This window comes from Bos javanicus, chromosome 7, assembly GCF_032452875.1.
Source record: "Bos javanicus breed banteng chromosome 7, ARS-OSU_banteng_1.0, whole genome shotgun sequence".
Taxonomy (NCBI): Eukaryota; Metazoa; Chordata; class Mammalia; order Artiodactyla; family Bovidae; genus Bos; species Bos javanicus.
Window position 1 is genome coordinate 39,536,168 of NC_083874.1, and position 14,186 is coordinate 39,550,353.

General features: G+C 39.9%; 1 protein-coding gene across 1 annotated transcript; it reads right to left on the bottom strand.

The window, feature by feature from the left end:
* Nucleotides 1-9,074: 9,074 nt before the first annotated feature.
* LOC133252002 (olfactory receptor 2Y1-like) lies at nucleotides 9,075-10,605 on the bottom strand. The gene has a single exon (XM_061424759.1). The coding sequence runs from the start codon at nucleotides 10,517-10,519 to the stop codon at nucleotides 9,581-9,583; it is 939 nt and encodes a 312-aa protein (XP_061280743.1). The 5' UTR covers nucleotides 10,520-10,605; the 3' UTR covers nucleotides 9,075-9,580.
* Nucleotides 10,606-14,186: the final 3,581 nt, after the last annotated feature.

Sequence of the window (14,186 nt, forward strand, 5' to 3'; positions counted from 1 at the left end):
GTCCAGTTCTAACTGTTGCTTCCTGACCTGCATACAGATTTCTCAAGAGGCAGGTCAGGTGGTCTGATATTCCCATCTCTTTCAGAATTTTCCACAGTTGATTGTGATCCACACAGTCAAAGGCTTTGGCATAGTCAATAAAGCAGAAATAGATGTTTTTCTGGAACTCTCTTGGTTTTTTCACGATCCAGCCGATGTTGGCAATTTGATCTCTGGTTCCTCTGCCTTTTCTAAAACCAGCTTGAATATCAGGAAGTTCATGGTTCACATATTGCTGAAGCCTGGCTTGGAGAATTTTGAGCATTACTTTACTAGCATGTGAGATGAGTGCAATTGTGGTAGTTTGAGCATTCTTTGGCATTGCCTTTCTTTGGGATTGGAATGAAAACTGACCTTTTCCAGTCCTGTGGCCACTGCTGAGTTTTAAACAATTAATAGCTTCCAGCAAACTCGAGAATGTAAACCCATGAAATAATTTGCACAAAAACTTCCATTTCATACTTTGGCAAAAGATACATAGAATAGCCAAGAGGAAGTCCAATATGAAATTAGACATCTAGAAGGGACAAAATTGGGCCTGCGAGATTCTCATACACATGAGAGAAAACAAGACTGAAAATCTAACCACAAAATTCAGCAGCCCTCCAGTGCAAGGGCATCTGCTCAAATGACTAGTGTTAAGGAATTCCAAAAAAGACTACTAAGGAAAAAAAGTGCACAGGTTCTAAACTTCTCATTCTTCTGAAGATATAGGCATGCTGATCAATGTTGCAGCCAAAAGAACTAAGGAGGTAGAGGGAAAATTTTTGGTGCAATTGGCAAAGGACTCCTATTCCCTTTTTACTGATGCTGCAGCTGAGAAATCCTAGGACCTCTAACTTAGGCTGGCAGAAGGTAAGTGTTCTTACCAAGTTAACCTCTTAGATCTCTACCTTCAGAGTCCAGTGGAAGTAAAAGTGGTGAGAATCTTTTGTTTCTCTTTCTAAATTTAGACAAGCAATAGAAATGTATATGGAACTTTCTCCTTTAACAAAGCAACTCTTAAAATTTTGACCAATGAATGATCTTAATTTTTATTGATCCTTTCTTCCATTTCCATCAGTAGCCTAATACCCCATTATTAGCTATGCAGAGTGAAGAATTAGATGTACAATAGACTCCCTCTTTCACCAGGGTGTACTTATTTCACTTCCTCATCCTGGAACACTCCAATCTTGCCAATAAAGAAGGTACATTTAGCTCAGACAAAAAGAAAATCTATGGATTTGTACAGGACTTGGTAGCCATAAAATCATATCATCACCCTTAAGTCTTTAACACAGCCATTTATTCTTACCCCAGTATCTGCTGATGCAGCCTGGTTGACAAAAATTGACCTTTGACCTTTGCTTGTTTTTCTTTTCCATGTCATTGCACCCTGAGTTAGAATTTGTTTTTGCATTTACATTTAAAGATAGTTAATATAAACTCACACACCTCAGTGATATTATGTCTCCCTCAGTATCTTCCCATATCCTCAAAGCTGACTTAGATTCTATAGCCTTTACCCAAAGCTCTACACTTGGCTAGTATGTTGATGACCATTGCTTAGTAATCAGAATAAGCAGAGAACTCATAGACTCATTTTATTCTAAAGACACTAGCTAAACAAAGTCATAAAGCCTCTAGATAAATTCTTCAATGGGTACAATCAACTGTTACATACTTAGAACATGAGATATCTCTGGGCATTCAAAAGTTCACCCTAAAATGTCTTGAGTCAATTTTGTCCATTCTTCTCCCCAGTGAGAAAAAAAAACAAAAACAAAAAACAGTTACATATATTTTTAAGGACAGCTGGATACCACAACCAATAGATGCCTAATTTTTGGTCCTTGCTAAGGATCTGTATTTCTTCTTCCCAGATACAAGTCAAGAGCTTATTTCTTGGTCTTTAGAGGCATCAATATCTTTTGAAGCACTGAATTTGGCTCTTGCACATCTCTGTTTCTTGGCTTACCTAATTTTAACAAATATTTTCATCTGCCATGAAAATAATGATTTTGCTGCAGGCATTCTAGGAAAGCTTTTGGCTCTCAGATATGTCCTATAGACTATTTCTCCTGCAAATTAGAGCCTATGGCATTGGGTATGACACCATGTTGCATGCCGTTGCCACAGCTGCCACCTTGATTGACAAAACTAGTGTCTAACATTAGGCTCCTCCATTCATCTTTGTGTTCCCCATGCCTTGTCCACTATCTTACAAGTTCATAGAATGCAGCACCTCTCTACATGGTGACAGATCACCTAGAAACAGGCTCCTTGTTCTAACCACTCCATCATCTTACATCATTGTAACGCTTCAAATCCAGCTACTTTACTACCCCTCTCTGATGATGGAGAGCCCCACTTCATGATTGCTTTGCAATTACAGAAATGGCCTCAGAGTCAAGAAAGGATCTCTCAGACATCCCTTTAAATCACCCAGACTTATTTCTGGTCCGTGTTGACTCCCATAAATGAATTTTCTGGGGAAACATAGCAAATGGTTACGCCACAGATGTTCCACAGGAAACACTTGAGGCATTCTCTTTACTAACTATAAAACCAGCCTAAACTGTTCAATTCATAGCTCTTATTAGAGGTTTCACATTAGTAAAAGGGAAAACTGCCCTTACTGAGAGCTCTGGGATCCCTGATCCTAGACTCCAGGAACAAGCTCTGTTTGTCAGTTTTGCAACACTAACCCCAGGATCTGGTTTCTTCCTGTCAGCGGGTGGGCAAGATCTCCAGAGTTTTCAGGATCCTGGCTACACCCACCACTATGCTCTGGGCCCTTTAGGATTCTGCAACCAGCCACCTCATGACCAGGTCTCCTAAACAGCAGCAGGAGACAGGGCCTGCCAACCAACCAGACTAGGGGCCAACAAAGCCTACCTTACTGCCCATATAGTCAGCCAGTCACAAAAGAAGGACACATGCAGTCCTCTTAAGGGGAGTCCCTAGAAAAGATTAGTTGGTAAGGAATATGGCTGCAAAACAGGAGACCTTGGTTTGATTCCTGGGTTGGGAAGATCTGCTGGGGAAGGGATAGGCTACCCAACTCCAGCATTCTTGGGCTTCCCTTGTGGCTCAGCTGGTAAAGAATCTGCCCACAATGCGGGAAACCTGGGTTTGGTCCCTGAGTTGGGAAGATCTTCTGGAGATGGGAAAGGCTACCCACTCCAATATTCTGGCCTGGAGAATTCTATGGACTGTATAGTTTGTGGGGTCGCAAAGAATCAGACACAACTGAGTGACTTTCACTAGAATATAGAGAATGGGTGACAAGAGCAGAAAGCATTGCTAGGATGCATAGGATTTCTATAGAGAACTACTTCTCCCAGGTCAAGAAATACAACTCACATAAATCTAGAAACAGCAACTGGGACAAAATGAGGGGACAGAGGAATACATTCCATACAAAGGAATAAGACAAAACCCTGGAAGAACTAAGTGAAGTGGAGATAGACAATCTAGTTGACAAAGAGTTCATAGTAATGATCTTAAAGATTATCAAAGAACTCAGGAGGAGAATGAATGCACAGAGCAAGAAGTTAGAATGTTTTAACAGAGTTAGAAAATATAAAAAAAACAAAAATGAAGAATACAATAACTGAAATGAAAAATACACTAGAAGGGACCAACAGTAGACTAATTGATATAGAAAAACAGATCACTGGGCTGAAAGGCAGAGTAGTGGAAATAATTGATACTGAATTTAAAAAAATAAAGGATGGAAAGCAATAAAGGCAACTTAAGAGGCCTCTGGGACAACATCAGTGCGAGTGCAAGTGCAGTAGTATTCACATCATATGGGTCCCAGAAGGAGAAGAGAAACAGAAAGGGCACAATAAAATATTTGAAGAGAGACAATAACTGAAAATGTTCCTAACGTGGGAAAGGTTAGTCATCCAAGTCCAGGAAGCTCAGAGAGTCCCATACAGGATTAACCCAAAGAGGAACACACCAAGACACATTGTAATTAAAATGACAAAAATTAAAGATACAATATTAAAAGCAGCAAGGGAAAAGCAACAAATAATATACACAGGAACTCCAATAAGGATCTCAGGTAATTTTTCAGCAGAAATTCTGCAGGCCAGAAGGAAGTGGCATGATATATGAGGGAAAAAGAAAAGCCTACAATCAAAATACTTTACACAGCAAAGCTCTCATTCAGATTTGAGGGAAAATCAAAAGCTTTACAGGCAAGTAAAAGTGAACAGAATTCAACACCACAAAACCAGCTTTACCACAAATGCTAAAGAAACTTCTCTAGATGGAAAAAAGGCCCCGATTGGAAACAAGAAAATTATGGAATGAAAAATCTCATCAGAAGAGGCAAACATACAGCAAAGATAGGAAATCATCCACACACAAAGATAGCAGGGAAGTTTAAAAACAAAAGTAGTAAAACCACCTGTATCTACAATAAGCAGTTAAGCAATATACAAAACAATTGGATGTAAAATACGATATCAAAAGCAGTCATCAAAGAGGGAAGGCAAGTACAACTGCATGGTACTTAAATGTATTTGAAATTAAGAGATCAGCAACTTAATCAGGTGTATATATATGAAGGAAATGGTAATTCATTCCAGTATTCTTGCCTGAAAAATCCTATGGACAGAAGAGCCTGGCTGGCTACAGTTCATGGGGCTGCAAAAGAGTTGGACATGACTCGGTGATTTAACAGAAAATAGTACATTTCCCAACCTTGGAGAAGTGACCTTTTATAGAACTTGTCCTATGCACCCCAGAAATGCACTCCCCTCTGATCATCAAAGCTATTTGCTCTAGGGATGCCCCGAGTGTGGGCTGCATGGGCCCTTCTATTGTGGCAGACTGACTACTATGGATGGTCTGTAGGTGTGGCTGATCCCTCTGGCCCAGTTGGTTGCTAGGCCCTCTTTGTGTAGGAGCTACCAACCACTGCTAGGGCCTGGTCATGAGGTGGCTGCCTGCAGAACCCTAAAGATTGCCAGGGCTAGTTATTAACTACTGGTGGGCAGAGCAAGGTTCTGGGGTGAGTAGTAACAGAGCCAGTGGTCTCAGATCTAGAGTCAGTTTTCTAGTGGTCAGGGCCAGCCCCTGATATGGCTGGCTGTGGGGTTCATGGTGTTCCAAAGTTGGTGTTGACCTGCTGGTGAGTGGACCTGGATCCAAGGGCAGCTACCTGAAGTGTCCAAGACGTCTTGGAGTTGGCATCAGCTTGCTGGTTGATGGAACCACATCCTAGGGCCTTTGACTGTAGGGCCCTTGGGGACCCAGAACTGGTGTCAGCCCACTGGTGAGCAGGACAAGTTCCTGACATGGCTGCCTACAGAATCTAGAGTGTCTCAAACTTGTCCAGCCAACTTTACACCACATTTTTTTATTCATCCATCTGTGTAAGGACACTTAGATGGTTTCCATGTCTAGGCTATTGTGAACAATGCTGGAATGAATGTAAGGGTGCAGATATCTCTTTGAAAAGTGATTTGGTTTTCCTTTGAATGTATTTTCAGAAGTGGGATTACTGGATCAAATGGATTTTGAGGGCATCATGCTAAGTGAAATAAGTGAGACAGAAAAAGACAAATATAGAGAAAGACAAATCTCGTTTATATGTGGAATCTTTTTAAAAAAAAAACTCATAGAAAAAGAAATCAAATTTGTGCTTCTAGAGGCAAATGAAGGGTGTGGGAGAACTGAATGAACATTGTGTGAGGGTATGAACTTCCACTTACAGAACAAATTCTGAGGATGTGACGTACAACATAATGACTGCAGTTAGCATTGCTATATAGTATAGTTGAAAGCTGTTGGGTATATCCTAAAAGTTCTCATTACAAGGAAAATTTTTTTCTTTTCCTTTGTCTATATGAGATAATGGATGTTAACTAAATATATTATGACAATTGTTTTGTAATGCATATAAGTTAAGTCATTATGCTATACACCTTAAATTTGTACAGTGTTGTATGTGAATACCCCAGTAAAATCAAAAGAAGAAAAGAAAGAATTGTCCCTCTTTAGTCCCGGTCTTCAAGTTAAAATATGAATATAACTAAGAAAAAGCCCTGGATTTGGCTATAGTAAAGGAAGTGTCATAGCTCAGACCTTTCACATTAACCACACAAAGAGCTAGAAAAGGACATAAAAATCTTCAAAAATTCATAGGAGTATTTGATATGGGTAAGGACTCCATGCCCCAAATGCATCTCCTAGCTCTTTACTATTCTTCTGACTCAGATCATGGTTCATGAGGCACATTTGAGCATTGAGATGCAAGAAAAAGTTTAAGGAGAAAGGATTATCCATCCTCTTGTGCATATAAAAGAATGGAGACTGGACGAAGATAAACGTGACCAGTGCTGAACATTACCTATGGTCTTTTCCTGCTGTTCAGTCTCCTGGTGTCACATCAAGTCTCTGAAGGATCACCCTCACCCCAGCACATGTATGCATCACACAGGCTCATCTCTCCACCCAAAACACACACACACAAGCACGCACACACTCACTACTACCTCCCTGAGGATAGCAGTATTCTCTTTTGATGTTGGTTCTGAGGTGGGTGTGTCTGGTCCTTCCTTTCTGCAGTTAAAGCACCTTCCCAACATGAAGTATCTCCTTAGTAAGCACTCAAATCATTGAGGAATTTCCTATTAATATTAGTTAAAGGTAATACCAGTAAAACCAATGAAATTTAAAAAGATATAACAGGTTATAAAGTCCAGAAATGTTTTTTAAATCTGTAGTAACAGTTTTTCCTGGTATTTACTGAAATATACCTAAGTTCTTATAGTTTCTCCTTTATTTTTTAAATCACCCTTTAATTTTTTACTTGAGAGCCAATCCTATACAGTCTTTTCTCTCTCAAGTCTCCCTTTCTTTTCAACAGATAAGCCCTCATTTTAAGTATTTCACGCAACATTATTTCCAACTCAAAATTCCACTTTGAAGGTTTAGCAGGCTAAGGACAAATGGCAAAATTTCTAATTGCATCCCTTTGGGCTCTAAAAGGAAGCTTCCCTGGTGACTCAGTGGTAAAGAATTCCCCTGACAAGCAAGAGACCTGTGTTCGATCCCTGGATTGGAAAGATCCCCAGGAGAAGGAAACAGCTACCCACTCAAGTATTCTTGCCTGGGAAATCCCAAGGACTGGCAGGAACCTGGCAGGCTGAAGTCCATGAGGTCACAAAGAATCAGACAAAGGAGACAGTGCCAAGCTGTTACTATTCTGTTTCTCTCAGGGGGACTCACCTCTGACTTCCTCTCTTGGATAGGTGAGGGAAACTTTGAATCACTCAGTGACTCTGGTGTGGCTACTGGGATGCATGCCCTCTGATGGTCAATTAGCCACTGCCATGGATAAGAAGATCTAAGGAGACCCAAGGGTGTAGGTTCCTATGGAGATAGCATTTGCCTCCAGTAGGAACTGACTTGCAAACACAATGGCTGTATGTACCCAACTGTTTCAGTGGCCTCTTAAACATGTATACCTGTGGCCAATTCATGTCGATGTCTGGCAAAAAAAAATCACAATATTGTAAAGTAATTATTCTCCAATTAAAATAAATTAATCTTCACAAATTACTTTAATGATATGTTCCCCTCAATACAATTGAGAGGCTATTTTTCTGCATATCAACTGAAAGAATAACACATTGTCCAAAAATAAGTTTATTAAATTTTGCACTGATGATTCAAATAATACTTTTTTCTCTATTAAGTTAATTCATATGTTTGAAGAGTTTGAACCTTGATTTACTAGGAACTCACATGCTCAACATTTAAGAGGAAAACTATTCATTCCACAAAGATTGTTGGTTAGTTTCTTGAGCTACTTAAGTAGTGGATAAGTTGATAGGATTTAATTAATTAATTTTAAAAATTTAAAAGATGCAACAGTACACTTTCTATTTTTTTTTAAAGCAGAATTGGTAAGATGTAGTAACAAAGGTTGGATTTAGGATGACATAAATCTGGACCTCAGGCTCACTGAACCTGGAAAAGTTACTTAAAACTTTGAAACTTCAGTTTAATCATCAATAGGGAAAATGACAAAACTTTCATAAGGCTGTTGTAAAGATTAATGACAATTTATTCAAAATGTTTTTAAAATAGCAAACAAATATTAGTTGTTGTTACTGGAATAAAACAAGATTAACCCAACGTGAAAATCACTGAGACTTACTGTAAAAGATTATCAACAATGATATCTGCCTTTGACATGGAAGCATCATTTCAGTATGTGGATTGGAAAGACAGTACTGGAATTTCAAGCGTCCACTGCTTTCCCCCCTTGCCCTAGAGTCTTTTGACCTGCCCACCACTGCCTACTGCAGAAATCTCTCTCTCTCTCTTTTTTTTCTTTCACTTCTGCTCTTTCTTCTTTTCCTATATCACTTTCTCATTATTTTTATACTCATTTCGTCTCTATTCTTCTCTTCCATGGAAAAGACCTTGTCCATGACCCAAATCAGCATGATAAGTCTGTTAGTACAGCTGATGAGATGCTGATCCTTCCCATTACTCAGTGATGTCCTAATAATTTTGTCTTTTCTTCAAATAGGTTAATTATATTCATGTCTGAGACTATATATGCTCCATGAAGAACCTCTGTTCATGATCTCTATTTGTGCCAAGTTTCATAGACTGGTAACCACCAAAGGAGATCTTAGAAATGGTCCTGCAATATGAAAGTGAAGTGAAAGTGAAGGTCACTCAGTTGTGTCCAACTCTTTGAGACCCCATGGACTATACAGTCCATGGAACTGTCCAGGCCAGAATACTGGAATGAGTAGCCTTCCCCTTCTCCAGGGGATCTTCCAAACCCAGGGATCAAACCCAGGTCTCCCACATTGCAGGCGGATTCTTTACCAGCTGAGCCACAAGTGAAGCCCAAGAGATATGAGGGCCATGGTTAAGTAGAAGAACAGGGGTGAATTCATGTCTTCTCCCTGTGAGGACGGTGCCATCTATATTGTACCACATGGGAATCACTGACTTTGGAAAACTTGCTGTCATTCCAGTCAAGTCTTCTCAAAAAAGATTTGCTGAGAACCCTGCCCACTCTCCATAAGTAGACACAGTATACCTTTTTTCCAACTTCATTCCTTTGGAAAGTTCTGATACGAATCAACACTTACTCTCTTTTGCATAATAATAGACACTGAACTAGAAAGAGTCATAAGAAATATCTACTTCCAACTGCCAAACAAGGAACGCAGTAAAACTCTGGCCTATAAAGAACTATTTTCTAATGACTAATTCCCCTCCTGACTCATTGGAAAAGACCCTGATGCTGGGAAAGATTGAGGGCAGGAGGAGAAGGGAACAACAGAGGATGAGATGGTTGGATGGTATCACTGACTCAATGGACATGGGTTTGCATGGACTCCGGGAGTTGGTGATGGACAGGGAGGCCTGGTGTGCTGCGGTTCATGGGGTCGCAAAGAGTCAGACACGACTGAGTGACTGAACTGAACTGAACTCCCCTCCAGGGATCAGATGGGCTCCAAGGTGTGAGAGCTACGACAGATGACTGTATTATTCCTCCTTTTCTCTCCTACACTGAGTATCTGCCTCTCCCTAGTACCTTCCTCACAGCCCCCTTCACATCCTTGTTCCTTAGGGTATAAATTAGAGGATTGAGCATAGGGGTAACTATGGTATAAAAAAGGGCTACAAACTTTCCCTCACTCTCAGAATAACTGTGCATGGGTTGGAGGTACGTATAGATGGCTGAGCCATAAAAAAGGGAAACCACCAAGAGATGGGACCCACAAGTCCCAAAAGCCTTTCTTCTCCCAGCCACTGACCTGACTTTCAGCACTGTCTGAACAATGTATACATAGGAGCCTAGAATTAGTAGTGCAGGAACAACCAAGATTATGGCTCGAGCCACAAACATCTTGGTCTCTGTCCCTTCTGTGTCTTCACAAGCCAGCTTCAGGAGAACAGTCATCTCACAGAAGAAGTGATTCAGGAGATGGAGACCACAGAGAGGCATAGCCATCATGAGGCCTGTCTGAACCAGAGAGTTCATGCAGCCTCCTACCCAGGAGGCAATAGCCAGTGTCTGGCAGAGGTGGGGGTGCATAATGGCTGTGTAGTGGAGTGGATGACAGACAGCAGCATAGCGGTCAAAGGCCATCACCACCAGGAGCACACATTCAGTGGAGCCTAGGGCAAGGGAGCTGAAGAGCTGGACCACACACCCTTCGTAGCTGATGGTCCGGTCAAGTCCGTGAAGGTTGATCAGAAGCTGGGGCACAGTGCTGGTGGTATAGCAGAGGTCCAGGAAGGAAAGATGTCTAAGAAAGAAGTACATGGGCGTGTGCAATTGACGTTCCAGGAGGGAAAGAGTGATGACGGTGGTGTTACCAAAGATAGTTAAGGAGTAGAAAACTAAAATAAAGACAAAAAGGATGGGCTCCAGTTGAGACCAATCTGAGAAGCCCATTAAAATGAAGCCTTCTCTAAAACTTGTGTTGAAACTTCCCATTTTTGCCTGTTCAAATAGCAGAAGACAATGTAATGACTCTTATGAAGAAGGATTTAAAAATTATTTCACAATTTTCCCTAGATAATCCTAACTCATGCATTGTGTTATCTGTTTTGCTATTCAGCTCCATTCTGTCCAGTCTTCTCCTACTTTGAGAGTGAAGATTACTGGATTAAGAATGATGTGACTTTCATTTGAACTCCAGTCCTGTTACGTGCTTCCTCTATGATTTCAGCCAGGCCACTCAATCCTCGGGACCTGATGTTTCCTTGTCTGAAAGCAGAGACAATCTGTTGAAAAGAATCAAGAAAAGTGTAGATCCATCCTTTTGGGGAAAAAAAAAATAGCAACAAGTATGCTTCTTGTGACGAGTTACGATGCCTAGAATAATTTCCCCCTTCTCCAACCGATAAATATATCCATCAAATCCCCATAACATAAATATAAATAAAATTTTAATTGGTCAAAAAATGACAATGCGTGTAAGGTACAGACTTCTCCCATCTTCCTATTTACTGTTGATCATGTTTTCTTTTGGAAACTCCTTCACTGGCTTCCATAAATACACATCCTCCTCCTTGTCAACTCAGTGTATTCTCCTTTGATGGTGCCTCTTCTTTCAATAAGGTCTTAAATAGTATCATTCCCTGGAAACTTTACCTGGCTGTCTCCTCACCCTATACACTCTTTCTGGTGATCCCACTCATGGCTTCAGTTACCAATAATGACCTCCAAGTATTGGTTTGCAGCCAAGACTGCTCTTCAGAACTTCAAAATCAAATATCTCTTCTTTGTGAACATTTCTACTCAGATAATCTACAGGCATCTCAAGGTTAGCATGTTCAAGTCTCATATCTTCCCTCCAAATATGCTTCTGTTGCATTCCCTTACTCGGTAAGTGATAGCCTCTTCCCCCTAAAAAAATTTTGTGGTTATCTCAGATCTCTCCTCACCCCATCCTAAAATTGATTGCTCAATATGTCCTATTGGATCTATAGCCTAAATATCTTTCACTTCTTTCTCCTTTTCATCTTGTGTTTTCAATGACTTGATTGATGGCTCAATATTCCCATAATGTTCCAAAATATCTTGTTTAGAGACTATTTATGAATCAACTCCTAACACTATTGTCAGAATGACTTTCTTAAATTGCAAATAAGATCGTGTCTCTTCACTGCTCAGAATTCTTGAATCATGCTGCTCTTTAGTATCAGGGGACTATCCAAATGCCTTAGAATACTCTACATAATTCTTTCTGATCAACTATGTGTTTCAAATGGTCACCATAGTCTAGTGCAATAGACCTGAAAGTCCATAGTCAGGTTCCTACAGATCAGCTCTATCACCAACCCACTGTGCCTGTGCTACCTGTTCTGGAAATTTTACTTCTGTGAGTCTCAACCTACTTAGCTTTAAATAGAGAAAATAACTTTATTTCATAGGATTTGATTGGTATTAAATGGTATGATACATTCTGTGAGCTGCAAAGAATATTCCACACACATTTTTAACACTTGTTCTCAACCACTAACTTTTAAGTTTTATGAAACTAGCTTTGCTTTTGTTCACCATTTTGCCTCCATCTTTTGGTGAAGTTCCTGGTGAATAAAAGGTTTTTGATAACTGTTGTTAAATGAATCAACGAATGTATTTCCAAAGTTTGCATCATACTTGGTGAACATAAATGTTCCAGAAATATATGTTGCCTGTGCAACACAAAAGAATTAACTCATCTGTGATGTGGCAAAGGTTTAACAATTCCTGCTTTGTCATCATTTAGTGCAAAGGTTTTTAACCCTTCTGCAGTGTATTTCGTCAAGGATTTCTATGATGGCAGAGAGATAAATATATTTTCAATTGAGTAAAAGTTTTAAAACACAAGTAACATGATGTATGATAAAACCATAATTCAAAGGGATCTCACAATGATGAAACAAGGAGCTCTAAACCAATAGATAAGATAATAAGATAGTATTGAACTTAGCTTCAAAACCTTAAACAAATGTTGAATGGAGGAGATTAAATGTGACAGCTGTTCACTAAAAAGGTAGAAAACAAAGATGATGTAGGAGTATTCTGATCGAAAACAATGCAAGCCAACAGAGCCCACTTGATTGCTGAATTTTACCAAATGTGAGCTCGGACTAGATAAAAACCCAGTCTAGACTTTGGCCTTTCTAGCTTGGAAGGAGATCTAAAAGTCATTTCCACAAATGTCCTTGCACCATTTGATGCATGACTGCCATAGTATCTCAGACCCAGAACTTTTTTTAATGAAACTCCTGCCTCATTTCCTCACATACGGTCTTTCGCTTTTTTATTCCCTCCTATCAGTTCCTTACTCCCATCTCTACGTGTCTCGGATTTCTTGATATGTCATGTCAACTATTTTCTTACTAATATCCTTAATTTATTATCTCTTTGACCCATGCACCCAATTTTGGAAGAATGCAATTCTCTATAGACTAAACTCAGGCTAATAAATTCTGCTAAAAAGAATAATTCAAATGCCCATCTCAATGCTACTAAAAATTTGCAGCCTTTCTAATGCACCATTAACATCTCTCTCTCTCTACTATCTCTTCCCCAATAGAAATGACATCTGATCAAGCCTCTCTAATTTAAAAAGCCTCTTTTCACCCTGTGTCCCCTTCTAGTTACTGCCCTCTTTTCTCTTCCTTCATAGATAAGTTTATTAAAAGAGTTGTCTATGTTCAATGTTTCAATAACCCCCTTCCCATTTATCCTTCAACCCACTGCAATAGGGGTTTTATCCTCACAAGTCTTTATGAGAAAATTCGGGGACATTGACAGTTCTTATCTTTGTCTCAGCATTTTATGTGTGGACTACTGTCTCCTTCTATATGAGAATTCTGCCCTTGCTTTCCTGGATGTCTTTCTATCTTCTCTGCCCATTCCTTAATCTCTGCGGTATAATCCTATTTTTCTGTGCATTTCTTACGTGTTGGCATTCCTTCTCAAGGTCCCACCCAAGACCTCCTTTTTTTTTTTACCACTTTGCAGATGGTTCCTGGAAAATGCCATTCATTCCAGGCTTGAATCAATGGTAATAACACCCAAGTATATCTCTCAATCCCCTGATCTCTATTCTGAACTTCAAACTGCTTTAGTCCTTCTTCTTGCTGCGAATCTTCCCTTGGATATCCCCTAAGCACTTAGAACTCAGCAATGTCTAATACTGAATTCATCATAAGAATAAAACTGGTTCTTATCCTGTGTGTCCCATCTCAGGAATGGGCGCTACCAAGCTACATAGCTTGCCAAACTAGAAAAGTAGTCATCAGCCTCCACACCCTCATGTTGGATTCAGATCACAGCTTAGATTTCAGTTCTTCTAAGAGAGCAGTTCTCAACCAGGCCAGTTTTACCCCTCAGGGGAAATTTTTAGTTGATACAATTGGCATCTAGTAGATCAAGACCAAAGATGCTGCTAAATGTCCTATGATGCACAGGTCATCAACACACACACACACACACACACGACCCCGTAAAGTGTTGTACCTTCTCATATACAATTTATCACATTCAACTTCAGTTTCTGATTTAATCATTCCTCTATCCCATCACATTAGAGCTTACAGAGGTCAGAGCTCTATCTATCTTGTTCACAATTACAGTTTTAATACCTCGAGCAGTGTGAGCACAT